At 43.5% G+C, this 27,624-nt stretch overlaps 1 protein-coding gene across 1 annotated transcript; it reads right to left on the reverse strand.

The window, feature by feature from the left end:
- Positions 1-27,575, reverse strand: NDP (norrin cystine knot growth factor NDP). Its single transcript, XM_059910805.1, has 3 exons — positions 27,337-27,575; positions 12,884-13,253; positions 1-1,264 (listed from the first exon to the last, which is right to left on the reverse strand). The coding sequence occupies exons 2-3, from the start codon at positions 13,043-13,045 to the stop codon at positions 1,037-1,039; spliced, it is 390 nt and encodes a 129-aa protein (XP_059766788.1). The 5' UTR covers positions 13,046-13,253; positions 27,337-27,575; the 3' UTR covers positions 1-1,036.
- Positions 27,576-27,624: the final 49 nt, after the last annotated feature.

Genomic DNA, 27,624 nt, shown 5'->3' on the forward strand with positions numbered 1-27,624 from the left:
TTTTGAAGATACTCTCTTTTTATTTCAAAACATGGGAATAACTCAAATTTTGAGCCTCAAGGACCAAAATATATTTGAACCAAATGTTCAGAAGACGAGCCAGGCCACCATTTTCGGCAGCAAGCTTCCCACGGACAAGTGGATATTAGAGAATGATGCCCACGACGTGGCTAAAGCTATAGCACACCCACAAATAGATTCGTACTTGGTTGTCTAATTTGCATGCATGAGTATAGAGCATTCTCCATGCCACTAGTACATATATGCCTTTTTCAAAGTCAGTGCAGGATCCGTATTTGTGCAGGTCTTTAAAAGTCTGCTCCCTTACAACATGTTAACATAATTTATCTGAGAGAGCCTCAAGATGACAAATTCTTTAAGCCACTTTTACTTCCCCAAAGTCATTTCTGAATAATAATGATGGCTATCAGGAGTTCCAGCATCACATAGGAGAATCTGTTTGTTAGTGATTTTAATGTCAGTTAGCTGGCTGTGAATGAACCTGGCTAAACATATCCACATGCTTGGTGCCTGGAATTTGAAATTGGTAACCTTTAGCAACAATGGCAACCTTAGACCAAATGACAAGATAAAAAAAAAAAAAAAAGCCAGAGGATGTCCCAGAAAGAATTGGGCTTTCCTGCTTTCGAAAGCAAATGCTTCCCTAATCTGCACCAAACAGTGACAGCCTGACCCACTCTTGCATGGGGGCCTACTTTTCCCACTAATGCTGAATTGTTGGAAACCCAAACAGCATTCAGCGCCAAGGGGGAAATTGCCTGAATCTGAAAAGGAACCAAAAGAAATTGTACCAGGGAAAGGAGATGGGAATGGAAAACAAGTTCCCAGAGTATCTCTGTCAACAAGCATGTAGAGTCTTTATTACTAGAATACGCAGAATCCCGTGGGAATTGCTACATTATTATTTTTTTTTTTTTTGCCTTAACTCTTCCCTTGCCAGTCCTTCCCTGGCTGGTTGAACTGCTTCAGCGAGGGGGAGGGACTGTCCCATCCAGAAGCCACTCAACAGCAGGCCTCAGGAGCTGCACTCCTCGCAGTGACAGGAGAGGATGTACCGGTAGGTGGCCGTGAGTCGCATGCCCCCAGAGCAGCGCAGCCGCAGTGCCTTCAACTTGGACGTCTGGGGCCGGCAGCAGTGACAGGAGGAACGGAAGGGCTGCTTGAGGACAGTGCTGAAGGAGACCAAGGGCTCGGAGCGTGACGCCTGGCTGCAGTGCCCCTCGCACCGGGCCAGGAGTACCATCTGGGGAGAGAAAAGAAGTGATTACCCCCACTGGGGAAGCCAAAACTTCAGCCAGGTCCCGCAGCATCCTTTAAAAGGCCCTAACACTCCCGGCTGGATGAGTTCCTGCTGGAGAAGACCAGTGGCTCTCAACCCTGGTCACACATTGGAATCACCTGGCAAATTTGCTTTTCTTTTCTTTTTTTCCATGATTTTAAAGTTTACTTTAAAAAGGTAAATGTCTCTCAATATTTAACAGGTAAAGAAAATATGATATTGGTTTATTTTATGTGGTTGTTATATTTTATTTTCCAAGTAATACCGCTTAAGAATATTTATACACCTACTTTTAAGTCCACAGTTTAGCACTCTTATTTGTATGGCTTTAAAAGTTATAGCGCAAGATCTTCACAGTAAGGATTGGAGAAAAAGATTCATTCAAAACAAAGCCTGATATAATATAAACATGTTTTTCTCTGTACTTTATTTTAAATACATTAATTTTTTTTTAAAAATTAATTAATTAATTTATTAATTTTGGCTGTGTTGGGTCTTCGTTTTTTCTGTGCGAGGACTTTCTCCAGTTGCGGCAAGCGAGGTCCACTCTTCATCGCGGTGCGCGGGCCTCTCACTATCGCGGCCTCTCTTGTTGCGGAGCACAGGCTCCAGGTGCGCAGGCTCAGTAGTTGTGGCTCACGGGCCTAGTTGCTCCGTGGCATGTGGGATCTTCCCAGACCAGGGCTTGAACCTGTGTCCCCTGCATTGGCAGGCAGATTCTCAACCACTGCGCCACCAGGGAAGCCCAAATACATTAATTTTTAAATGATGCTCATCTGTTTTTTCATCTGGTGGTAAAATACTAGTGCAAATTTTTATCAAGATAAAGTTTACCACAGATATAAATAAATTTTTCCAGTTGAAAATGGCCCTTCAGCTGCCATTAAATGAAATTTCCCAACTTAAGTGAAAAAGAATTGGTAGCTGTCATTATAAGCAAAAATATAAAGTACTATAGCATCACCTACATTGCTGCAAATTCGCTTTTAAAATGTCAACACCCAGGCCCCATCTCGGACCAAGTGAATTAAAATCCTTTGGAGTTGAGCCCAGGCTTTCGTGGTTTTCCAAGCTCTTTAGGTGATTCCAAAGTGTGCTGAGGGTTTAGAACCACTGGACATGGCCCACCACCACGATGTGCAAATAAAAACCAAAGAACAAAAGAAATTTCTACTGTCAGGTGGTAGTCTACCATTGGACCCATGCCAGTTCTATTAGTCTGAAAATGTAGAAAGTCATTCCAAATTGCCATCAGGGGGTAAATAAAGAATGACTACAGAGAAAAGGAATTTGCTATGTGCAGAGAATTACTAAAGAAAAGGAATATGGTTTCTGAAGAAGAAAAAGAGGATAACTTAGTGATACTTAGGAAGAAATATTCTGGGCACCACAACTTGAAACAAGAGAGTGAAATAGAAAAAGGGTATGTTTTGGGACCTGGAATCACACTTCTGGGCTTATACACTGAAGGATCCTGAGATTTGTGCAATTGGGTTTTCAGTCATTTAGGGCAAATACTAGGATGCATTCCTTCTGACCATCTCCGTTTCCAAATGTAGGTTAGGATGATAATAAAGCTTGGGTTGAAGTAGCAGAGGTTGCATGTTCTTTATAGTGGCTCTTAGTGTGGCTTTAGTAAACAGATCCTTTAAGAATCTGGTGCAAACTACCAAAGGTATCCCCCAAACAATGGACATAAGCACACACTTTATATTTTGCATATAGATTAAAGGGATGGAGCAGAGGCTCATTTATGCGTCCCATACATAAATGGTATCCTGGGAGTGGCAGTCATGGGGGGGGTAGGGTGGGCAGCTTGATTCATTAAGCTATACAACCCTATACATTGAGGCACAGAAGGTGGGGGGAAACCTGAGGTTATTGGTGTATGTTTATGTGGGAGGGTCTTGCTTGGTGAACTTCATATTAAGTGATAGAGAAAAAGTTGCCCTATAATTCCAGAACCCACAACAAGAACATAAAAAGTAGAACTACTCAAATAAAAGATTAAAAGATACATAAATATGCATGAAACTGTTTGACATTTACCTCACAGTATTTTAGGAATTAGCAATTATTATTGAAACTCACCAGCTATTAAGTCTGATATCATCCTATAGGATAGAATTTAATGCCCAAGAATTAAAAGTAGGAAATGGCCTGCCCATCTTTCCAAAAGGAAGAGAAGATGACTTCTGGTAATTATAGATCATTAACATCATTATCTGAAAAGATGCTGGGATGAATCCAACAATCTCTTAACAACAAACAAGACAACATGCGATATTAGGAAACGACTAGCAGGGCTTGGTGAAGAATGAGTTGGACTAGACCTACTGATTTATTTTCTCTGAGAGGCCACAGAGGCAGGGAGAAAATGGTAGCTGTAAGTCATTTTGATTTTATTAAAGCTTCAATTCTATCCTGCCTGCCCTTCACATTGATAGGGAAAACAGACATGATCTGAAATGGGTTTTGAGAGATTATGCCATAGGTCTATATTACACAGGCCAGTTCTTGGTGCCCGCCCCATCCCTCTAATGAGAGAGAGAGTTCGAGGTCTTCCCAGTCCCTTCTCACCCTTTCTAGTACGTGGGAATAGTTCCTTGACATCTCACTTTGGAGTAATGTTAAATTTGCTCATCTCTAATGTGCATTATCTATTAGGCAGATTAAGCAGTTCTTCAAAGAATCACCTCCCCAAATGGAGTCTTTAGAGATTCAATTTCAGTCTGGATGGGTATAGCTAACCTGTGCCAACAGACTTCATTCAGAAGGGCAGAGACATGGCAGTGCATCGTACCCAAATGATACACGTACAGGTGAACCAAATGCTGACCTTGAATGATCAGGCAACTAACACTGTCCATAATATGACCAAGTCAGCAATCTAGGGCCATTTGTAGAACTAACCTAATAGTGATTTCACTAAAAGTCTTCACGGTCTCAAGCTCTGCCTTCAGCTCATCCTGAAGGACAAGAACTCCAGCACTGAAGACTCTGGGGCCACCTCCAGTGGGTCCCTCTTCCTCAGGAGCTGGACTTTCTGGGCAAGGAGAATGCAGAGACATGTACAATAAACACCTTCAGTGGCTGCCACCAGCCTTCAGAATAAAATCCAAAATCCTGAACAGGCATTAAGGCCCTCCATGACCTGGATTTCACATATCTTTCCAATCTCACCAACAACTGTTCTCATTCTCATCACCCACTCTCTATTTGGATCAAGCTTAATTACTTAGGAGTCCATGGAACTGCCCTGAATTTCCCTGCCTCTTGCCTTTGCCTTTCCTCTCTCAGGAATGTCCTTTTCTCCTGGCTGTACTTAATGAAATACCAACTATCCTCCACTGCCAAATTCAAATGCCCTCTCCTCCAAGAAGACACCATGAAATGATTATCTGGCCCTTGACGTTCTCAACATACATGCAAATCCCCTCTCTGGGAGATTCCCAGTACAGTTGACCCTTGAATAACATGGGGAGTCAAGGGCACCAACCCTCCGTGTATTCCAAAATCTGCATATAATTTACACTTGGCCGTCCCTATCTGCAGTTCCACATCCGAGGATTCAACCAGCCACAGATCGTGTACTGTGGTAACATTTCCTATTGAAAAAAAATCCGCATGTAAGTGGACCTGTGCAGTTCAAAGCCATGTTGTTCAAAGTTCAACTGTATATAGATGCCATCTCTATCTAGCCCTGTTTTGTGTGTGTGTGTTGCAGGAGTCAAGCAGGGAGTTTGGAAGATAAAGATCCATGAATGAGTGTCGTTAGGAATGGAAGGTATAAATACCTGCTTCCCAGATTCACTCTTTTTTTAAAAAATGTATCCATACATATATATGAATCATTTTTAAAAATTAATTATTAATTTATTTATTTTTGGCTGCGTTGGGTCTTTGTTGCTGCACGCGGGCTTTCTCTAATTGCGGTGAGCGGGGGCTACTCTTCATTGCGGTGCATGGGCTTCTCATTGTGGTGGCTTCTCTTGTTGTGGAGCATGGGCTCTAGGCACGTGGGCTCAGTAGCTGTGGCTCGTGGGCTCTAGAGTGAAGGCTCACTAGTTGTGGCACAAGGGCTTAAGTTGCTCCACGGCATATGGGATCTTCCTAGAGTGGGGCTCGAACCAGTGTCCCCTGCATCGACAGGTGGACTCCCAACCACTGCGCCACCAGGGAAGTCCCCAGATTCACTCTTGATATTCACATTTTAGTCTTGGCCATGCCTCACCTGTATTACAGATTTAATGAACAACTTCTGACCTCTTCCAGACCAGAGCTTCTCAAACTGTAATGGGCATGTAAATCAGCTGAGGATCTTGTTAAAATGCAGATTGTGCTTGACTAGTTCTGAGTGAGGCCAGAGATTCTGCGTTTCTTGTAAGATTCTGGTTGATGTCGGTACTGCTGTGCTAACGTCCACACTTTGAGTAGCAAGGCTCTGGACCTGTGAAAGTTTGAGAGGCTCTGCTCTAGATACATCACTAGATAGTGATCATTTCGCTAATAATAATAATGGCAGCCAACATTTATTGAGTGCTTACAACATTTAATCTCACTTAATTCTCATAACAATCCTATGTGAAAGGTAAAATTATTATCTGTACTGTTATTACAGATGAGGAAACTGAGGCTTTAGAGAATTTGAGTAAATTGCCCAAACTCACATATCTGGTAAAGCACAACACTGAAATCAAACCCAGGTCTGTCTAAAACCAAACCCCTGGTCTAAACCACTATAATGTCCTGCTTCCTGCTATTAAGGTGCTTGCCTGAGGCATGTGCCAACTCACACCCTACTCTAATCTTCTTTGACCTGTCTCTGGGAGTTGTAACCATATCATAACCACACGAGTCTGACCCTTTTCTTACGGGCTTCTTGGGACACATCATCACCACCTCCAAACTTAAGCAGAGCTGAATCTTCTAAGAACCATGGCAGTCCTAAATAATATCTCCTCCACTGTCAAGACCCTCGCCCGTTGCTCCATCCCCCAGGGATCTGAGGACTCCCAGGGACTCCCAGCAGTTCATTGGATGATACCACATACTCTCTAACTCCTTAACCAATTCATCCTTCAGTTCAATAAAACTTTGACACCTTCAGACATCTGTTCACCTGCCAAAACACATTGGCCCCCAGTTTATGGTCAATGCACATTCCTCATACGTGGGTGACTTGGTTGTATTTTATTAGCTGCTCTGCATTTTGCACTGCGCTTAACTGCTCTTAATGAAGAGCATACACGCTACTCCACTATCAAATCAAGAAATGAATTTTTTTGGACAAAGAACCCACATGGAGCTGCACCACTAAAAGAGTGTGTTCAATAGGTGGTTATTGCTCATACAAACTTCTATTGAGGGGCTTCCCTGGTGGTGCAGTGGTTAAGAATCCGCCTGCCAATGCAGAGGACACAGGTTCGAGCCCTGGTCCGGGAAGATCCCACATGCCATGGAGCAACTAAGCTCGTGCGCCATGGCTGCTGAGTCTGCGCTCTAGAGCCCGTGAGCCACAACTACTGAGCCCACGTGCTGCAACTACTGAAGCCTGTGTGCCTAGAGCCCGTGCTCCACAACAAGAGAAGCCACCATGATGAGAAGCCCGTGCACCGCAACGAGGAGTGGCCCCACTCGCCGCAACTAGAGAAAGCCCGTGTGCAGCAACGAAGACCCAACACAGCCAAATAAATAAATAAATAAAATAAAGAAATAGAAAACAAAAAACCAAAAAAAACCTATTGACTTTTCACGACTCAGGTGGGTGACAGATACACATTATCTGCTTTTGGTCCAGTTTAATTTTTGCTATCTTATGTTCCCCCCCAACAACTGGCTTGATGTTAGGAAGCTAGGCAACTTCTCCAGCAGCCCTTTTGTATCCCCCCAACCCTGGAGTCACTTGGCTCCAGCTGGATGTGATACCTAGTTCCTTCTAACACGAACAGAGCTGCTGGGTTCAGGGTATTAGCTCAAGGATAGACTCTTTCACGTTCAATCTGATTTCCATGTGCTGAGGTTAAGAGTAATGGAAGGTCCTTGGGTAATAATTAAGGAATAGTAATGATGATGATACGTAACATGTATTGAACGTTTACTAGGCTCCAGGCACTGTGCCAAGCCCTTCACAGGCAAGTTAATACTTAACAACTGTTTCAAAAGGTAAACTCTCCCCACTTTACAAATTAAGAAATTCAAAGGCAGAGGATAAGTTACCGGCCTAAAGTCACATAGCTGTACAATGGAGGGCCAGGATTCTGAACCGAGACAGCCAGATTCCTGAGCTCTCTCTCCTAACCACGGTGCTATACTATTAGGCCATGAGAGTCAGCCTTTCAAGCCTTCGAGTTTCATAAGATGCTAAAGTCGGTCAAGGGCAAGTTCAGGCTACACTGTGAGGGTTGTAGCCAGCTGTGATTCCTGGGTCTAGACCAAGGACTGCACCCGGAGACCTCAGGCTCCTTCTCTCTCTGGGGACCTACCACAGTTCTTAGACAGTTAGGCCTTTTGATGCAATACACAACTGTCTTCTGAGTGAGAGAAAATCCAAACACAGATGGTTTTCATCACCCCTTGTTGAAAGACTTGCCATCTCCAAAGCCACTTTCCTTTCCTGTCACGTGGGGCCCCTGTGAATTCCTGGCTCAGGCCATGGTCTCCATCAATATCAGAATAAAGACCCACCTGTCCCATCCTAGAATAGAGCTTTGGCTATTTTACCTCAATCGAGTGAGAAACATATTTTGCCTTTTTCTCAACAGTGAATACTGTGCATCCCTTATTCCATGGCACCCCTTGAAACACCCCCCTTTCTCCTCAGGAACATGATTCACCTCTGCTTCTCCCATTCCTCACTTCACCAGCACCCTCAATAAATGACTGTTCAGATCATCTCCAGAGAGCCAGGTCAACCTGCAGCTAGAAGCCGGTCCCTTCACTCTGGTTACAACTCAAACTGACCTGAAGAGACCTTTGCACCCAGAATGCTTCCCTTCCCTCTCTCCTCCATTTACTTGTAATCATTATGAGGGCAGAAACGTAGTCTGTGTTTTCTTCTACTTTTGTGCCTCAACTGCCCACCACAGTATACATTTGTTCCTTTTTTTAAAAAATATCAAGTCATATCTGCCCACTAGTCAATTGTGTTATAAACGCAATACTCCCGACTCCCCTCGTTTCTCCTACCATGCTGTGAGCTTCGGGGGCAGCCCTGCGCATGACAGGTCCCCTTTCCTCAGGGAATTTCCCCAGGCTTTGTGCCCCGAACCCTCTTCCTCCTTCTCCTCTGGGGCCACCCCCCTAGCTGCTCCTGTGGCCCTTCAGGGTTCAGACAACCGTATGCCTTGGTTCTTCGCTCTCCTGGCTCGGGGCCACCATCTGCTACTCCTCACCCAACTCAGACTTCACAGGCCTGCCCAGCTGGCTCACTTTCCCAGTCTCGGTTCCTGAAAACCCCTCCTTGGCCTGAATCCAGAATGCACCCCCTCCAATCCCTCCCTCCTCTCACGTGGGAAGGGAGGTCAGACAGCAGGATCTGTTTCTCTCTGCCTTTGATCCCCCCCTTTTAGCACCCAGCACAGTGGCTTACATTTACTTTGCCCTTCTGCGTGCTCCCCCAGCCCTGCCAGGTTTCTGTGTTTAACGAGAACCTCAGTGAGGTTCATTTTCCTAATCCTTTAAGGCTATAGGAGATCCCAATAGTTATTGAGGTTTCAGTGGTTGACTAAAATAGAAAAGTGAGTCTAAACACCTGTCCACTTTATAACTTCATCATCAAGATCATACTATCATCTATTAATGTCTATTATATGCCGAACACTAGGCTGGATGCGTTACAAATATTATCACCAATACCCATACCCACACTTTTAGGGAGACAGCATTAGCTCCATTTCACATGGGAAGAAACTGAGGCACTAAAGAATGACTTCACTTCCCCCTAAGTCACCCATTTGGCCAACTGTGGAGCTGGAATTTGAAACCAGGTCTCTCTCACTTCAAAGCCTGGGATCTCAGTTCCCTTGAAGATTCCCCAGATATCTCATTTCCACTAACCACTGACCCTTTGCTTGTTTGCTTTACCACCTTTACTAAAAAATTCAGTGAAGATTGTCAATGAAGCTGCCACTCCCAGAAACTTTTGTACCCACTCCTAGGAGGTGTTACCACTGAAAGCCATCAGGCGCATCCTAATCTGTGGCCACACTGACCTCCTTCGTGGACCACTGTGGCCAGTCTTTTCTGCCTGACTCCATCTCAGCCCTTTCCTGAATTGCTGGGAGATGGGCGACAGGTCCCCGGGTCTGGCCAGATGCAAGTTCAGATAGTCTCATGGAAGGCTCCCAGAAAAGCTTTCACTACTATTTTTATTTTTCTACAAAGATTGCTGAGTGTAAATCATGATTTTTCAACAGACTGGAAGTTGAGCCTGAACTTCTAAATAGTGGCTCCCATTTGCAGCAACATGAATGGACCTAGAGATTATCATATTAAGTGATGTAAGTCAGAAAGAGATCTTAAATACGACAAAGGAACACATCTACGAAAACAGAAACAGACTCAGATATAAGAACAGACTTGTGGTAGCCAAGGGGGAGGGGGTTGGGGGAGGGAAGGATTGGGAGTTTGGGGTTAGCAGAGGCAAACCATTATATATAGAATGGATAAACAACAAGGTTCTACTGTATAGCACAGGGAACTATATTTAATATCCTGTGACAAACCATAGTGGAAAAGAATATATATATATATATATATATATATATATATATATATATATATATCTGAGACACTTTGCCATACAGAAGAAATTAACACAACATTGTAAATCAACTATACTTCAATAACATTTTAAAAAATCATAATAAAAAATAAGTGATGGCTCCTACATTCTATTTGCATTCCTCCAGTAGGAAGAGCCAAGTGAAAGATGAATGAGTTGAATGAAATGAATGAAAGATGAATTGAAAGATGCATGCTCTGAGGCAGACATTGCCACTCCTGGGCTAAATGACATCTAACAATCTACTTAATTCTTCTTTCAGGTTTCAGTTTTCCTTACCAATAAAACGGGAATGATAATGATTTCCATCACAGGTTTGTCAGCAACGACTAGATCATATAGTATGAGGTGCCTGACACCTATTACGTGTTCAAGCAGATGCTCTCCCTTCCCTGAGCCTGGGTCACATTCTCGCCTTTATCTGTCTTCCCGAGACCAGACACTGGATAAATGGGAGTCAGGAAGCATTAACAACTGACAGGCAAGCAGTAGTAAATAATGGGCTTTGAACCTCACGTTGAGGGGAGAATTTTTGCAGAGAGGAAAAATCTACCCTAGTCTCCTCTTTGCAAAAATCCCCATTGGTCGTTTCTGAGGCACAGGCTACATGTTTTATATCCCAAATCTGTAAAGATGAACAATTTTTCTAAGTGAAACCCATTAGAGAGAAAACCAGCCTGAGTCTGTGAGAATTAAGAATTATAGAATATCTCAAAATGAAAAACAGTTTTTGTTCCCGGCTACATAGAGAAAATCTAATCCAGAAAAGGTCTGGGTAGTTGAGATTCTGCCAGGCATATTTTATGGCCAAGGAAGAAAGGTTTATAATTGCAAGCACCATTTACATAAAACTATTGCTATATTTGGGATAGTTTGGGATGTTTGAAAACAGATTGTTGCCATGAAATTACAAACATTTCTCTACAATCACAATTTTGCTCTATTTATCATGGTATTCTGGAAGAAACAGAGGTGAACAAAGGTAAACTAAAGTCTGTTTGTAGGACTCATGCTCAAGCACTGTGGGTTTGTTGCGTTTGAGTTAAGGCTATATCTTCTTTGACCTTTCCTTAACTAATGTGATAATTGCTAAGGCGCTCCTCCATCTTTTCATCAAATCTTTCCAGATTGTTCTTTAGTTTTCAGAGATGCTCCAATTTTCCTGTTCCTTCCTATCATCACATGAACACTTTCTTTGAAATAATTTTATTTCCTTTCTTTTTTAAACATTTTATTTATTTTTGGCCAGGCCGCGTGGCGTGTGGGGTCTTAGTTCCCCGATCAGGGATCAAACCCGTGCCCCCTGCACTCGAAGTGAAGTGTGGAGTCTTTTTTTCTTTGTTTTTGAAGTGAAGAGTCTTAACCACTGGGCCACCAGGGAAGTCCCTGAAATAATTTTATTTCCTTTCTTTTTTTAAAGAATCATGATTATGGAGGACAACTCAGCAGAGGGAGAAATCATCCGTGGAATAAGAAACACTAAATACGAGTGCTCTCTACAGGGGGAGTGGAGGAGAAACTAATAATTGCTCTAGTCAACCTCACCTCAGGCCTACAGTTTCTGAGCAATCAGTTGGAAAAACATGTCCTATCTTTTTTACTCAGTTTGTTTTATATTTTGTCCTAAGAAGGGATTGCAGGCTTGCAAAAATTTATCTATTTACTCTTTTTTTTTTGGTTCGACAAGTACAAATAAGAGCCAGGAAGTTTGGGTTAAAGTGAGTTAACCCAAATTCTGATCTCCCTAAACTAAAACAAGCCATCATCATTGAGCTATAATCAGAGAAGTTATGGAAATTTTAAAGGCAGACAGAAATCGTAATGTTTTTAAACGGAGGGTAGAGCCATTAACTTATATGGTCTCAAGTTTAGTGGTTGATATTACCAAAACTTCTTAATTATACTGGTAATTTAAAAAAATACTTGCCATGTGAGAATATTTAAGTGGTTTTAGTCTCAGGACTGGAAGTGAAAATCTCTGAGGTTGGGCTAAACAAATTCTTATTTACCAAATGTGGGCAAATTTCATTTTCATTCGTATGACTGGGGGCAGTGAGAGTCGTGAGAAGTCTGCTTCTGGGTCTATTTTTCCCTACTATGTGCCTCCCTTCTGGGTGGTCCAGGTGGCCTTGGAAGCATAGTATTCCTTCATACACCCCGTCTCAACACTGAGACATCACTTTTGCCTGTGCAAAAAGACACACAACCTACTCCAAACAAGAATGACGTGGCTGATCAAGGTAAACATGATAACTTATCAAAATGCCATTTCTGTTTTGAAACCATTTTAACATAAACATGGCAGGTAGAGAAAGGCATGGACCAGGAAACACTTTGAAGAGCCCCCCCCACCCCCGCCAAGAAGTACGTTTCACCGCTCAATCATATTTCTTGTATTCCCTTCCTCTTTATTGCTGGTGGAGATAGAAAGAGTTATGATAACCTGTAGATGCCATTTTCTTTCTTGAATAAGGACACCACTGCTCCTACACTTTCACAGCCAGGGACGACACACACCCCTCCAACCTTGTGCCTAGCAACAATTTTATTGTGAGAAACTTCCAGCCTTTCCTACTGACTTTGAGCAGGCTGAAAGGAGAGAAGCTGGCTGGGTGTGTACATGGTCAATTAGGCAGCTTTACTGACAAAAGTTCAAAGCACGGTGGGAAACCCTAAAAGGATGATTCTCTGGCAAGCCCTGTGGGTCAGCCATATAGTTCTCTGTCCCTTGTCAAAGGAAGAGGGCTTGTCTCCTGTTTCTGGGAGTAAGGCTACTCTCACAGAGATCTCGAGCTTACCTTGGAGCTACACTTGTACAACGGGTGACTGATAGAATCGACATAGTGGTGTCTCATGCAGCGTCGAGGATCGGAGTCCATCATGAATGAGCTGTCTGTATCTCCCATCAGCGCCAGCAGGGAGAGCATAGAAAAGGATGCAGCTAGTACATGATTTCTCATTGTTGTAAGGGAAAACTTCTCAAGAGGAACAGCAGAGGGAGGCAAAGGACTAAAAATTGGAAATGCCTTCACCTCCTAGGCTCCAGTTCCTTTCAAGGAAAGGGCAGGATCCGGTTGGAGCTTTCTGGTTGTCATTGTTCTTTGTATGCCGGAGTTTTCGTCTTACAGTTTGCACTCGCAATCCATCATCACTGTATCTGAGGCACAGCTGGAATGAAAACAGAAATTATTTTCCCCAGAAACGTTTACCCAGAAAAACTAATGGAACCCTGGAGGTATTGAGTAGAATTTTTCCATGTCATTTTGAGTGGAGAATATTGGTTTCTAGAGTGTCATTAGCATAAGCTATCATCCATTTCACACCCCTCCCCCATAGCTTACGGTACATATTTATAATCATTTGGAAGCGGACACAATGGTTTAATGGAAGCGCTTGTTGACTTTAATTGCTGGAGGATAGTTTGACCCCATAGTCAAGTGGTTCTGGCCAGAGCATAACTCGATTGGGTGCTTTCATCCTTATCCCTGGCTGGTGGGGACGAGAGGGTCTATTCAGTTTCTCAGTAAGCTTTGATGTCAATGTCAGCTTACAGGGCTAGAGAGAAGGCAGGTCAGCGCTAACAAGCACACGCCACGTCCCACAGGAAGGAAGTACATTTTCCATGTCCAAGTCCAACCCACCCATCCACCTAGTTTTCCACTTCTATGCTCTGGGCTCATCCTGTTTTTGTGTGAAGCCCCGTGCCACCCAGCACCGATGATAAGCTGCATCGGAAATACACATTACGCTAACTGGCCTCCAGTGCGGTTAAGGCAACACATGTGTATTTGCCAACAGACTCACGCATTTCTGAAGAGCCTTTGTAGCCCAAGCACACGTATAATTTGAAAAAGTAAGTGGTTGCTGGAGCAGAGACTTATCATTAAAGTGGGATCATGCCATATCTGAAATTTGCCTTGTTCTTTTAAGCATATACCTCTTGGACAAAGGACTTGGGTCCAGAATCTCCTCAAATCACCTCACTAACCCCACCCCCCAAGGCATGGCCAACACTATCACACCAGCAAACAGAGAGCATCAAAAATATTTTCAAACATTTAGGAAGATTGGGGGACTTGACATTACATCTAAAGCAAAAGGAACACAATAATTAAACCTTCAGAAAAACTTTCAAAGTTATTTCAGATAAAAGTTTGATTATTTTGCTTCATAGTACAACCTTTTTTTTAAGCTTGCTACGCATGGACAGTCTGAATAAACAGAGCAAAGCACTGATAAGATGAAGAAGTTCAAGTCCATATAAGTCAATTAGATTTGCTCTAATATAGTGGCCCCAGACCCCCTTAACCTCAGTTTAGCTGTCTTGCGAGAGTGGGGCAGGGGACCCCAGGAGGAAAAGAGTGTGTGACACAGGGCTGTTTCAGAGTGGAGCATCCCTGGCAATGGCAAAACTTCAGCACGTGTGTTTCAGGGAAGCCCTGTAAATTGCAGGAAGAGCAGGGAACAGTAATGAGGGGACCCACCTGGACTCTAGCACTTCCATTGATTAGCTGGGGGACCTGGTACAGGTCATTTAAGCTGTTCCAGCCCCAGTTTCCTCATTTGTAGAATAGGGGAGTGGGAAAAATGGCATCTGCAACCCTCTCTTGCTCTAAAATGCCAACATTTTAGATACTTATGGATTCAGTTACTGCCATGTCCATATGCAGAAGATAATCCTAAAGTTGAGGATACCATATTTTCATGCAACTTTGCACCACTTTCCTTTATGTGCATGCTAATGGCAATATTTCATTAAAATTGATCAAACCTGAGCCTACAGCTCCAAATCAGCAGAGGATGCAGAAGAGCATTTTTTGTTTTCATTTCAGCTGCATATTCTAGGTTTTCCTCTGCACATTACATTGAAACTCAGCAAGACTTCAGCTCAAAGAGCCAGAGCTTTCTTGGGTTCCACGTTCAGAGGCTACAGTATTGCTGACCATTTCCTGAGTTTCAATATGACTGTATTTTCCCAAATGGTTAACTGTCTCTTTGAAGCCTTAATTAGTCTCCGAAAGAGAATTTATTAGATTTCTCCTTTCACCATTCCAGTTCACAGATATTTCCCCCAGGAGTCAATGGCAAGAGGATGAAGGGGAAAAGCAGACATTCCAGTCCTGACCTTCCCTCTCCACTGCCAGCAACTTCTTTTTGGAGCCATGGCCAGGAGATATGGTTAAATGAGCAACGCAAATGAAAGAAAAGCATGCATAGAATGATGGTAGAAACAAGCAATGACATTGACAACAAAACCCTATATACGTGTTGGCATTTGCATTTATTCCACAGAAAAGGAAATATAATCGGCCCTTAAATGTAGAAGATGGGCACCCTCACTCACCTAAGAGAAATGAAAATTAAAGCACTTTGAGACACTTTGTTCAACCAGTCAGAAGTCTGATCATGCACCCTGTTGGCAAGGCTGTGGGAAAACAGGTCTATTTTGGAGAAAGTACAGTAAAAATTGGTACAAATTCTGTAGAGGCCAATTTGGCAATATCTATTAAAATTGAAAATCTGTATAATTTAGACCCAGCAATTTCACTTCGGAGAACTATCCTACATGTGAGATCACACAAGCATATGGTTATTCACTACAGCATTGGTTGTCATGGCATAAAATTGGAAACAGCACAAAATTTCCATTAGTAGGGGACTGGTTAAATATATTACACAACGTTCATACAGTCGAATACCATGCAACTCTATAAGGAAGGATGCAGAAGCTCTACTGATTTGTGTTAAAACAAGGAGGGATAAGAATATATATTTGTGTTAATTTGTATTTACATAGAGAAGCTCTGGAAGTTTACTCAAGAAACTGTACAGTTAGTTACCTGTGGGAGTTGGAGGACAGGCACGGGAGAAAGACTTTTCGTTGTATAACTTTTTTAAAGTTGTAGATGTCTGAACTTGTGAATGTATTGCCTATCCAGAATTTCATTAACAAATAATACTTTCTCTTTTCAAATCAAAGCTTGGCTTAAAAATAGTAATTAAGTTAATGGATGTTTAAAGTTTGTGCCAGTTTGAGTGTTTTAATAGTATTAAACTTTTATTCCTGATAAATATGGGAAGACATGCTAATCTCTTAGTCAAATATTCTTCCAGGTGGACCATTTTGTTCTTGTGCACTACTGCCACCTAGTAGCAACGTTCTGAATTGCAAGCACAGTTAAAAAAATTTTTTTTTCCTGAAAGGTGAATAAAATAATTTTGCAAGCAAATGTTATGACATTTATACTGATAAAGAGCTAGTTAATGTCACACAGAATGTAACTTTATTATCTGATTTTCTCTTTAAAGATGATAAGCTGAACCCAGAAGTAGTGATAAAGTATAAAAGAATGACAGAAGAAATATTGCTTCACCACTAATAAGAAATAGATTTTCCATTTCAACACGCTCATAAAGCATGATACTTTCTGTTCAGTTGTTATATTAAACTCTGAAATGAGAATGCCAGCAACAGTGTAAATATGCCACAGAACTCACAGAACCCTCGAAGCATAAAGGTATGATCCTTGCAACATAACACTGAGATTTTTGCCTTGTGTTCAAATTGAATGAACCAACACTGTTGTGTTGAAGAAGAAATGAACAGAATGCTCAAGAAAAGAGTGATGTTAATTAAGTCAAGTTGCCTTAACATTGTGTTGGTCCAGATGTGCACAGGTGAGGTTGTGCAGAGTGCCCAGGGAAGCACTCACAAAGGGGAAAATCAATAATGAAGGAAGTTTTCATCACTCGAGATCCCAATTTTATGGCAGCCTAGGGGTATCTACGTCTGTCTTGTAGGAGCTTCTGTCATTTTTCTCAAAATTAAATTAATTCTAACTTGCTTTAATTTTGTGAAAGCCATGTAGCATAAAAATCAAATGCTGCCTATCAAGACTTAGAACCTCAGCCCAGTCAGTGATGGATTGAATGAGAAAGAGACTCTCTTGTTGAACTCAGTAGACCTGGGCTGCTCCGTGCTCTGGGTACAGTACAGTCTCTCTGAGACATGGACTTGGCCGATGTACAGAGCCCACATTCTAATAGCTCCAATGTGGAGCCTCTGCTGGAGGAGAGGCACGTAGGCTGGCGTGCCCGACTTTGGAGCTACCCTCCAAACGATACCAGTGGAAAAGAACAACTGGTGCCCAGATTTCCCCACCTGTCATTCTCAGCGAAATAATATAGCAGAGCTTACAGCAGACCCAGCCTCCTGGGTGAGAGATGGTGTTGTATCTACAGATCAGCTCACTCTTGGGCTGACCTTCTGCCTGGCAAAGGGTAAAGTGCTGGTTTCACACAAGTTATTCCAGCAACTGGCTAAGACAAGTGGCATGTGCCAAGAGTGGCCTTATTCTCGCCCTGCTTGCCAGACAAGGGAGGGCCGTGCTCAGTATCCGTATTTCCCCCGGGGGCTGTTTTCAGTATAATACATGCAGGTATTGCCTCCCGTGGCTTCTTTCTACAAATATATATTTAACACATATTCACTGAGCACCTACTATGTGTTTCCTTTTGCTCTAACAGATGAGACTCAAGGGTCAGGGGAGAAAATAGGTCCTATTCTAGTTCCCTCTTCCAACTCACTGCATGCACAAGCAAAGAGTCTTGGCCCGCTGTTTTCCTGGGCAATTTTTTTAGACACGCTGATGAACTCATTTAACATCTAATTCATATGCAACATCCTTTGCTTCATTTCTAAGAAGATCAAGCTAAGCAGATGAAATATAGTGACTTTGGAATGCCATCAGTGTGCCAGACAGAATTATTTGATATTTACTATCATTTAAAACTATCATATCAGGCATGAGTAAGGTAAAGATGGCAGAACATAAAGCCTCTCTCAAAGGAATTGCAAAAAAAAAAAAAAAAAAAAATCAGAGATTTAAATGTGGAAGAAAGCTTGCCACTAGGTAACACTTCATACTGGGATTAGAAAAGCAAGAAACTCAAAGTCTCATCAGAGAGTGTGAAGTGCTAAGTAGCCCCTTCCCAGGAACTCAAAGAATTCCAATTGGAACTAGTCAACTAGATGCCTTGGAGAATAAGTCAGATGCCTCTTCCGAAGGCACTTAATTTATAAACTGTAAACAGCCTGTTGGATTTTATAAAGCATCTCATGTGCTCAATGAATGGTTTTTGATATTATTCCTATCTGGCAGCACATCAGTAGTGGCCAAGAAGCCAAGCCTGGGCTGCCCCAGAGGCAGCCGTCCTGACCACACACGCTGCCAGCCCTCCAGCCTGCCAGCCCCTGGTATCTCCAAGGATGGGCAGCTACAAGGTCAGTGGGGAGGGAGCAGCTCCTGCCCCTGTCACCTCATGGTGTCTGTTCTACAGTTAGAGGTGGCAGAGCGTAGGAGGCAACGCCTGCCCCCATAGAGCCATCTTAGGAGAAAGAGGACATCCTTGGGATTAAACCACAGTTCTCCAGTCTGGGATGGTCTGTTTTCTCCCAGCCTGCATTACTAGGCAGGCATGGCCAAACTCAGCGGTGATGGTGATGGAGGAAGAAAAGAGATGGGAGAAGCAAAAGGGAAGGAGAAATAGAGCCCAGGGAAGAAGCAATAAATCACAAGCCTGGGGTAAAGAAGGGTGTGAAAAAGAAGGATTAGGAATAGAAGTAATTTCTGGTCAACTGTCAAGTGGCCCCATCTGCGTGTGTGTCCTTGGATTGAATAGTTTTACTGTCTGGGGCAAGACTGGTGTGGGAGGACTGGACCTAGAGACTGACTGAAACTTCAAATCCTGATTTTTTCAGGAAATCCAGAGAAACCTCTCATTGTGATCCAAACTCCCACTTCCCTACAGGTTTCATCTCTTCCTCCCCAACCCATTTCTAGCCTGTGTTCCATGTCCCGGTGTTTTGCATTCATTTGCCAGAAACATTGGATAACTATTCCGCAACCTTCTGAAACCAGAAGAGCATTCTACTGCTGTCTGCTCTGGTGGAAGGAAGGCTGATCTGAGGAGCCGCAAGCTCTGAGCCCTCCCTTCCCGTCATTGGCTGTGTGATCTTGAGCAAGTCACTTGCCTTCTCTGGACTCAGTTTGCTCATTCACAAAATGTACGGATTGTTCGAGATGTTTCTATGGTTCTATCCGTTTCTAACATTCTCTAACTCTACCCAAGCTTCTCAGAGTACTTGCCTGCTTTGGGGCTACATGTTCCCCAAAGAAATATGACACAAAGAGTTCCTTGCTTACTCAAGAAGTTAATGATCAGGGAAAAGTCCAAACAAGTTCTAATGTGGTGCCTAAGCCCCTTGGTGAGGCTGTATTGGTGGCCCAAAATAAAAATAGCCCGTCATAACCAGTTGACTTGGTGTTTGAATGTACCAAATACGGTTTATAAATTAATAACATGTTGTTAATAATAGGAAGCAGTTAGCGAGGATACTTAACCGGTTCTTATTTCTCTTAAAGCTGTCTTAAAATTTGTAGTGTTTCTTTCCAGTCTCTACCAAATGGGGAGAGGAGAAAGCGAATAGTAGTCAATCATGGTAGAATTAAACTTCTTTCAATTGGTGATGATGAGGATATAGGCTGAGTTCAACCCTCTTGCACCTTTCCTAGGAATGACCCTTATTCCTAACAGATTGAGCCGCAGGTCCTCATGCCCTAGTGGGGCCATTTATGATGCTCTGGTTCAGGATAGAAGAGGAAGATTGGTTAGAAGAGTTTTCTTCTCTGCAGATGTGGTTAAGAGCAAGGCAGTCCGCTTAGTAAAGCATCTATGGAACCTTTGTGCTAGGGTACCTGAAGCTCTAGGCTGGGACTTGGGTTGAAAAGAGTTGCCCATTGGGTACGGGTCTTGTTTCCTGTGCTGGGCTTCTGCGGGCTTCTACAGTTTCTGTGGAAAGACTCATTCTGAGTTCTTAACAGTTGACATAACTGACTTTTAGAGAACAAACCTTGCATAAATTGGAAATGACCGAGTCTGATTACCCATGTGTCAAGAAGCAGGATACGGCTGAAGTCTTCTCCTCTGGGGGTTTGGATTATTTCTGTAAATCTACCACTCCACTAAAAGCTGTGACTGATATGGTGACGAGCTGTCAGAAGAGGCTTAGGGGTGGGCTTTCTGGGGTGCCAAAAATCAACAATAGCCCTAAACATGGAGTCCCCTTCCATCCTTTCACCAATAATAGGGAGAGAGAAAGCCACAAAAGAGGTAACAGAAGAGACGGAAGAAGGATTATTTTTATGTTTCAAATCTGCCACTACCCTTTCAATGATTTCAAATAGCAAAATTCCAGAAAGGGAAGGTTCCCTTCATTTCACCCACTCCCTCCCAGGAAGGGGGTTTCACATGAGGAATGAGAAACACTCTACCACTTACCTTGTGTAAGACCCTTTGGAAGGAAAGCAGGAAAGTTCTGAGACACCCAACCCAGGGCACTTGGTCTCGCCAACACATGAATGTACACTCTCCCTGTGGAAAAGAAAAGGTGCCCTGGTGTTCTGGGGACCCTGGTGCTGAGTTAATTTGACACTTGCTCTGCCACTGGGCTGCTGGCTGTGGTATGGCCTTAGGAGAAGAGAGATAACCAATGTTAGCTCGGGGTACAAGCTCCCTTTTACCCTGGAGCCAAATGAGTATGTTGGCTTTTCTTCAAAGTGTCCAACAAAGTGTTTCCAAAGCTGCATCTGAATCTCCTCACCCACACTTTGGAATGATGGGTAGTGATCTCACCTAACAGCTGTAGAGCCCTTAGTTAGAAATTGGGCATAAACAATAGAGCAACTCAGTATTTCCATTCCCCATTCAATTTGCCTTTTCTGCCCAATGAGGGGACTTGAATACTGGATTCAATCCGGTGGCAATTTGGAAGCAACACTTGTGGACACAGACTCATGTCAAAGGGGCAAGGTTAAAAGCACGGGGAACTCTACTCAATGTTTTGTAATAACCTATATGGAAAAAGAATCTGAAAAAGAATGTATATATATATATATATATATATATATATATATATATATATATATATATATAACTGATTCACTTTGCTGTACACCTGAAACTAACACAACATTGTAAATTAACGTATACTCCAATACAAATTTTTTAAAAAATGAAAAAAAAGCCAATCACATAAAAATATGTTTCCCTTATTGCTAATCACTCTGAATTTATTGGGCTTTTGGTTTTCTGTTCGTAGTTTGCTTTGCTTAAACCACACACACTCTGGCTACGTCTTTTGATTGCCAGTTCCCCTGTGACACTTCCATTCTGCTGCCTTTGGATTTCAAACCTCAACAGAAACATTTTAATTCTGAAAAAAAGTCATTTTCCGTAATTTGGGGGGTGAATCACAGAAATGTATGAAGTCCTTGAATATTGCCTCGCGCTTTAAAGAAAAATTGGATTTTAAGAACTGGATTTCTTGGACTCTTCACATCCATATTAAGAATGTGTGTGCCTACATTTTACTTCGAGTTAAGGAAGGGAGATATTTTCTTCACTGTAGGAGTTGACTTCCTTTTCTAATGTCAAGTAAAGAAGGCAACTTCAGAGTTCAAACCCCTCTTCCTGGGAGGGAGTAGGTGAAATTAAGGGAAGCTTCCCTTTCTGAAATTGTGCTATTTGAAAATCTCCAGTGGCAGATTTTAAACATCAGAAATAATTCTTCCTCCTTCTCTTTGCTTCTCCATGGTCTGCTCTTTGCCTATTTTTATTCCCTATTGATGGGAGGATGGGAGGAGACTCGATCTTTAGGGCTATTGTTGGTTGGTGGCACTGCAGAAGGGTCGCCCCTGAGAATTTTCTGACACCTCATCAACTTTCTTGAATGTATTAACCTGTTGCCCTTTCATTTTTAAAGAATCTGGCAATTGGTTGGATCACAGCTTAAAAGAAAAAGTTGGGATTGAGCCCGGCCTTGGAGGAGAGAAAATGGTATGAAAAAATTCTTAGCTTTTGTAGAAAAACAAAAAGAAAAACGTATCTACTGCAAATCTTATAGAACTGAGTTTAAAGCTATATAGTCCATGTTCGTGTGCAGATTCGGACATGAGGGTGAAATGGATTCTGATTGGATGAATTCCTGATTCTAAGCATGAGGGATATATTGCCTCCTAAAGTTACCCATTCTTTGCATTTTCTGAGTCAGCAGTCTTTCTAACAAGAAAGTGGTTGTCCCAGACTGTGAACCCCATCCAGGGTGTTACATTCGGACTATGGAAAATGGGTCTGGGGGTGTGACTCTCAGCAATTATAGGCTCACCCATCAGACTCTGAGACCCTCTGATGAGGGGCACAGTAAGCGCGAAGGGGGACCAAGCAAGCTATTGCCAGACACACAAGAAGAAGGCTTTGCAGATGTGAGAGCATCTGGCATCAGAAAGAATGCCATCGGCGCAATCTTCCTCAAAAACTCAAATGTGTGGGTGTGTGAATTTGCAGCACGCAACCTGCGTAGCCAAGCCAGTCCCTGCCTCGCCCACCCCACTGCACATGCACGGGGGTTTCAGCAGGATTCGCCACCCTTTGTTTTCTCCTGGACGCAAACAGAGAAGCTCTATGGTTGCTGATCTGAAGGGTGAGGAGTGGGTACTACCAGCTGGAATGTTGCCACTGGCAGGGGCAGACAGGAAAATAGGAAGGCTCTTAATGTCCTCCCAAAGAAAACCTTTGATGGACAAAAGAGTGGTTGTATTTTTACCCTCTCTCTTCATGCTGCCAGGCGTCTTTAAATAGATTCTCTAGCCTAGGGACTTGTATGGAATAATTCATATTAAAACCCAAGAAGTGGCAGAGGAGGGGAGTTGGTTCTTTCTTCTCTTTCTTTTCTTTCCTTTCTTTTTTTCCCCCCTTCTTGTCAAGCTAACAGGAAAAGACTCATTTTAATTCAGCTGTGTTCAATTTTTCCTTTTGGGTCTCTTAATGAACTTTAGCTAATTCGGAAAAGACTACCAAAGCCCCCAGGAAAAGAAAAGGGCTAGGAACCTGCATTGTAGAGCGCTCCTTAATACCTTTTGGCCCCGAGGACATTAGCAGCATCTTTTAAGGATGTTGCACACAGGGGGTGACACGAAGCTCTTAAATGGGAATGTCTAATTGAGAAGTCCAGTTCCTTCCATTTGCAACTCATAAACCGATCTGTTGTTCGGCTGTTAAAAGAAAGAAAAAAAAGAAAAAAATCCTCCCCATCTCCCCAGCCCCATGCTGGGTTCGGTTCAACCCAGGATCCATTTCTCCCCTCTCCCTTTCACAAAACGGGTTTCATAAAGACATTCAGGCCCACGCTAGCCAAATTAAAAGTCCCGTCTGTCCTTCTCTTTCCTTGGGAAGGGAAGGATGTGGGAAGGACAGAGAAAGGGGGCAGGGCGCGGCCCAAGGATCCAGGGAGCTTTGTTTCAAGTCACTTGTCTCTCTCCCTTGAAACAGAGAATAACCACATTTCTCTTAATGTAGGCCGAAGTGCATCCAGGCGTTCCCATAGCACTCCCACCCCCGGCCCTTTGCCGGAGATGTGCGGGTCACTGTGATGGTATGTTTGTCCCTGCCAACCCGGTTCACTCCAGCCCTGCTCCCAGCAGCCTAAAGGGCAGCCCGAGCCATGAGGCTGCTCTTCTCTGCGAGTGGGTTCAGGCTCGGGGCGCTCCGAAAGGACCCCCGATCCTATCAGCCCGGCAGAGCTGCTGCCAAGAATGACATCCTGGGAATACTATGGAGATGGGGAGACCTCATGGGCTGTTGTCCCCAGATGGAACAGGACCCAGGCTGTCTGGAAAACAGGCAGAGCAAAGAGCGAGCTCACAATGGAAGGAGCTCAGGCGAGGGGAAAAGGGGGCGGGGTGGGAGTGGTGGAGAGCAAAAGCAAAGAAAAGCCACATGCCACCCAGGAAGATTCCAGGGAGGGCGGGAGGAGGTGGTGGAGGAAGGACTTGCAGGAAACAAGTACCCAGACATGGCACTGCCAGTCTAGCTGGATTCTTTTCTGAATTAGATTATGCGAAAGAAAGAGGGGAAATATATAGCCTGCCAGCTGTTCAAAGGCTTACAACCTTGCTTTTATTGTCCGGGTAAGTTGGTGAGGTGGGGCATCAGAGGAATTCCAAACATACCATCCCAGAGAAATTTTAATATGTTCCACAGTGTCATACACGAAGAGGAAATGACAGCTGATCACAGCCAGGGCAGGCCACAGCAATCTGGGCCTCGGAGCTCACCCACCCTCCCATGGCCCAGCTTCCCTCTTCTGCTTTAGCCCTTCTCCGTTCTGCCACCTGCCGTCCCATCCCTCCTGCTCCCACCGGCTCAGGCAGGGGGCCCGGACAAAGTCGCCTTAGCTGACTGTCATGGGAGGAGGTGAGGATGGCCTGGAAGGCCGCTGGCCAAGAAGCTGAGGGCTGGCTAGGGTGAGTCAGGCCCCCCAGGGAGTCAGAGGCATTTTAATCCAACCACAGGGGATTATCTGCTGATAAGGACCAAATCAAGGACTCTGGTGATGCTGTCTTCAGGGTATTTCCCCCCAGTAACCTATCCGAGGCAGAAAACACAAGATCGGATTATTTGAAAGCAACACTGTTAGTGGCTCTGACGGAGACCTGGGTTTGGGGAACAACTTCTGGCAACTCCTTCCCAGGGTCCTCTTGAATTTAGGCCAGGCCCAGAGGTCACTGGTTTCGATCCTGGGGGTGGGACAAGTAAGTGGTGGGAGATAGTGACTACATCTTCCTCCATGCATGTTTCTAATTCAATGATTCATCAAGTGGCCCTGATGTCAGTCGCTGAGTAGGTGACTCACAGCCATCCCCGATACAGACAGCACGTGGTCCTTTCCAAAGGGGGCTCAAGGGAGCAGAGAAAGGATAAACTGCCCCTTTTCTAGGCTTCTCCTGCCCAGGAAGGAAAGATCCAGGCTGTGCTAGCTGTGAGTGACGTGTCCCCAGGATCCGGTGATAAAGGCCTAAGGGGAACCCCTTTATCATAAATGGAAAGAAAACCCACCGATAAGCGACAATCATTTCCAGTAAATCTGGGTACCAGCAGATATTTGAAATAGTTCTTTCTAACAAGGAACTCATTGACCAGTCTACCCACTGGCGAAGTCTATTTCTGTTCCAAAATCTAACTGGAGATGGCATACAGACTGAGAATTAGGGCGCAGGACAATGTCTCGTTCACCTTTGCATCCATCAGGACTAGCATAAGTTATTGAAAGAATGATGGCATGAATAATTAACCAATAAGAATAATAGTGCTCGAATTGTGAGTTCTTAAAATACAGTAAAAATTGCCAGCCACCACTGGTGGCTATAATTCCGAGAAACTCGCCACATTTTTCAAGGGCCGAGGAAAATAAATGAGTTGGAAATTGTTAAATGTATTGAAAAATGATTTATTTTCCCCTTGACAGTGTCATTGGAACATGAATTAAGATTGAAAACTCCACAGGCGTGTTTCCATCTGTGGGTGTCAGCTGCTTGGTACATGGTCATCAAGAAGGCTTCAGCCAGCACTCCTTTTACCTGAACTAAATGTATTTTAAAGTAAATGATGCAAAACATTGCATTTTGTGCTCAGACCCTCTCATATAATGGTCTGAATCATAGTTTAAGAAAACTGTTTTGGATCGGCTAAATGCTTTGTTAACAGCAGTAGCTTAAAATTGTACAGCAATAGAATCCATGGTATCTTTTCAGGCTTTCTCAAATAAATAATGACTATCCCAGGGTTGTAAATTACCTCATTCAAAAGCCAGATTCTCATTCAACAACGCTTGTTAGGTTAGTTATTAGAGAAAATCAGAGGAGTTCCCCCATAAACCAAGTTCCCGTTCCACGATGAATATTGGTCTCTAGGAAGCTAAGAGTTTACTTTCAGAAGCCAGACTGGTAAGAAAAAAAAAAAAAAAAAAAAAAAAAAAGGGCAGATATTTGCATTTGGTCGAAACAATTGAGAAGCATCTTGTAGTCCCCACTGCATTTGATAGACACCTAGAGCCAACTCTGCATTTTAGGCATGTCTACATTTTCAAATGCACCTGGTATTTAATGTTATGTGTTGGAGCAATCTGCCAACGCCGGCTCCTTGTAATTAAAATACACTAATATCATACATGAAAAGAGACATGTTTCACAGCATCCATATCTGCTATTCATGACAGTTACAGAGCATAGAACGCGGGACTCCCGTCTTGCCAAATAGCTTCCTTCTCTGCACCTGAACCTCAGCAGAGGAGGGAGTCTACCTCTTTCATGCAGGTTTATCTCGCCTCCTCGATCACAATGAGCCTCAGTTACAGGGTGTTCTGAGTCATTAACATTCTGTACACAGTCAAACTTCCCGTCCCCCAAGAAAGAGTTATGCCCAGGCCTCCTACAGCCCAATTGTTCATTTAAAGAGAGAACTTGTATTCAGGAGCTTGCAAGAACCCTCCGAATATTCCTCAGGTGTTTGTAGGAGTCATTCCTACAGGTCCCGGTCCCTGTGCTGGTCGCGAGCATCCTTTCCCGGTCACTGCTTGGACTGGGGAGCATCGGTCGGCTGCAGGGACGAGCTGATTACTAAAAATAACCCTTTGCAATAAGGCCAAGGCAAACAGCATGCATTTCCTCGGACTTTTTGCCCAATCAAAATCCTATAGTAAATCCATCCTCCTCTCTCCCCGGCGCTCCTGACTGCATCTATGGAATTGAAGATGTTGCAAGTTGGGAGAAAGGTGCAAAGGAACAGGATTCCTGTAAAGCGTGACACAGAAAGCTAGAAATAAATGTTGCCTATTGTTTGAAGTCATTCTAAGCGCTCCGGCAGAGCCCTGGCAGGAGATCAGCAGCATACATAAGTAGTAATAAAAGTAAACAGTGCGCTTTTAAACTTGCAGTCTTGCCCGCGTTCAGAGTGCCCCCGTTCTAAGAGGGATGAGGGCGGCGGGGAAGATACTGGGGCTCCAGGAATCCATGTCGGCGAGTAGCTGCTTCTCAGTCTCCTTTCACGGGGTCAAATATAAGAACCATTACAAAGTTACATCTAACTACGCAGAGTTTGAAAATCCAATCTCTTTCAGTCAAACCCAAAGAGATTTTCCAGCCTCTCTGTGAGGCTCCCCTGCCCTGTCACCGACTTCAAAGACCCGTTCATTTACAAAACACAATGCTAGCCCACTACAGATTAATGCAAATTCAATTAATGCAAATTTAAGTGGTATTTAAAGGTTGTCTCTTTGTCTGAGAGGAGGATGAAATGCTCCTTTTGGAAAGAAGTAATTTCCTAGGCAAGCCGTCAGCGCTGTTTTCCTGCTTACCTTGGGGGAAAACGCAGGGCTCCTTTCTCCCCAGACTTTTCTGAGAGCTAGAAAGAGGTCCTGTTACTTCCAAATGCTTTTGTTCTTCTGTCCCTCTGTCACATGGCTTGCCTTTTATATTTGCAACACACAAAAGTTAGGACTGTTGTTTAAGCGACACAGGGAGAGAGAGAGAGAGAGAGGCAGAGAGAGAGGGAGAGAGAGAGAGAATGTCAAATGGAAAAGTGCCATTGCAGTCATATATCAATCAGGCGTGCGGCCGCAGCAGCGCACTAGCAAATGGGAATG

This window comes from Balaenoptera ricei, chromosome X (assembly GCF_028023285.1).
Source record: "Balaenoptera ricei isolate mBalRic1 chromosome X, mBalRic1.hap2, whole genome shotgun sequence".
Taxonomy (NCBI): domain Eukaryota; kingdom Metazoa; phylum Chordata; class Mammalia; order Artiodactyla; family Balaenopteridae; genus Balaenoptera; species Balaenoptera ricei.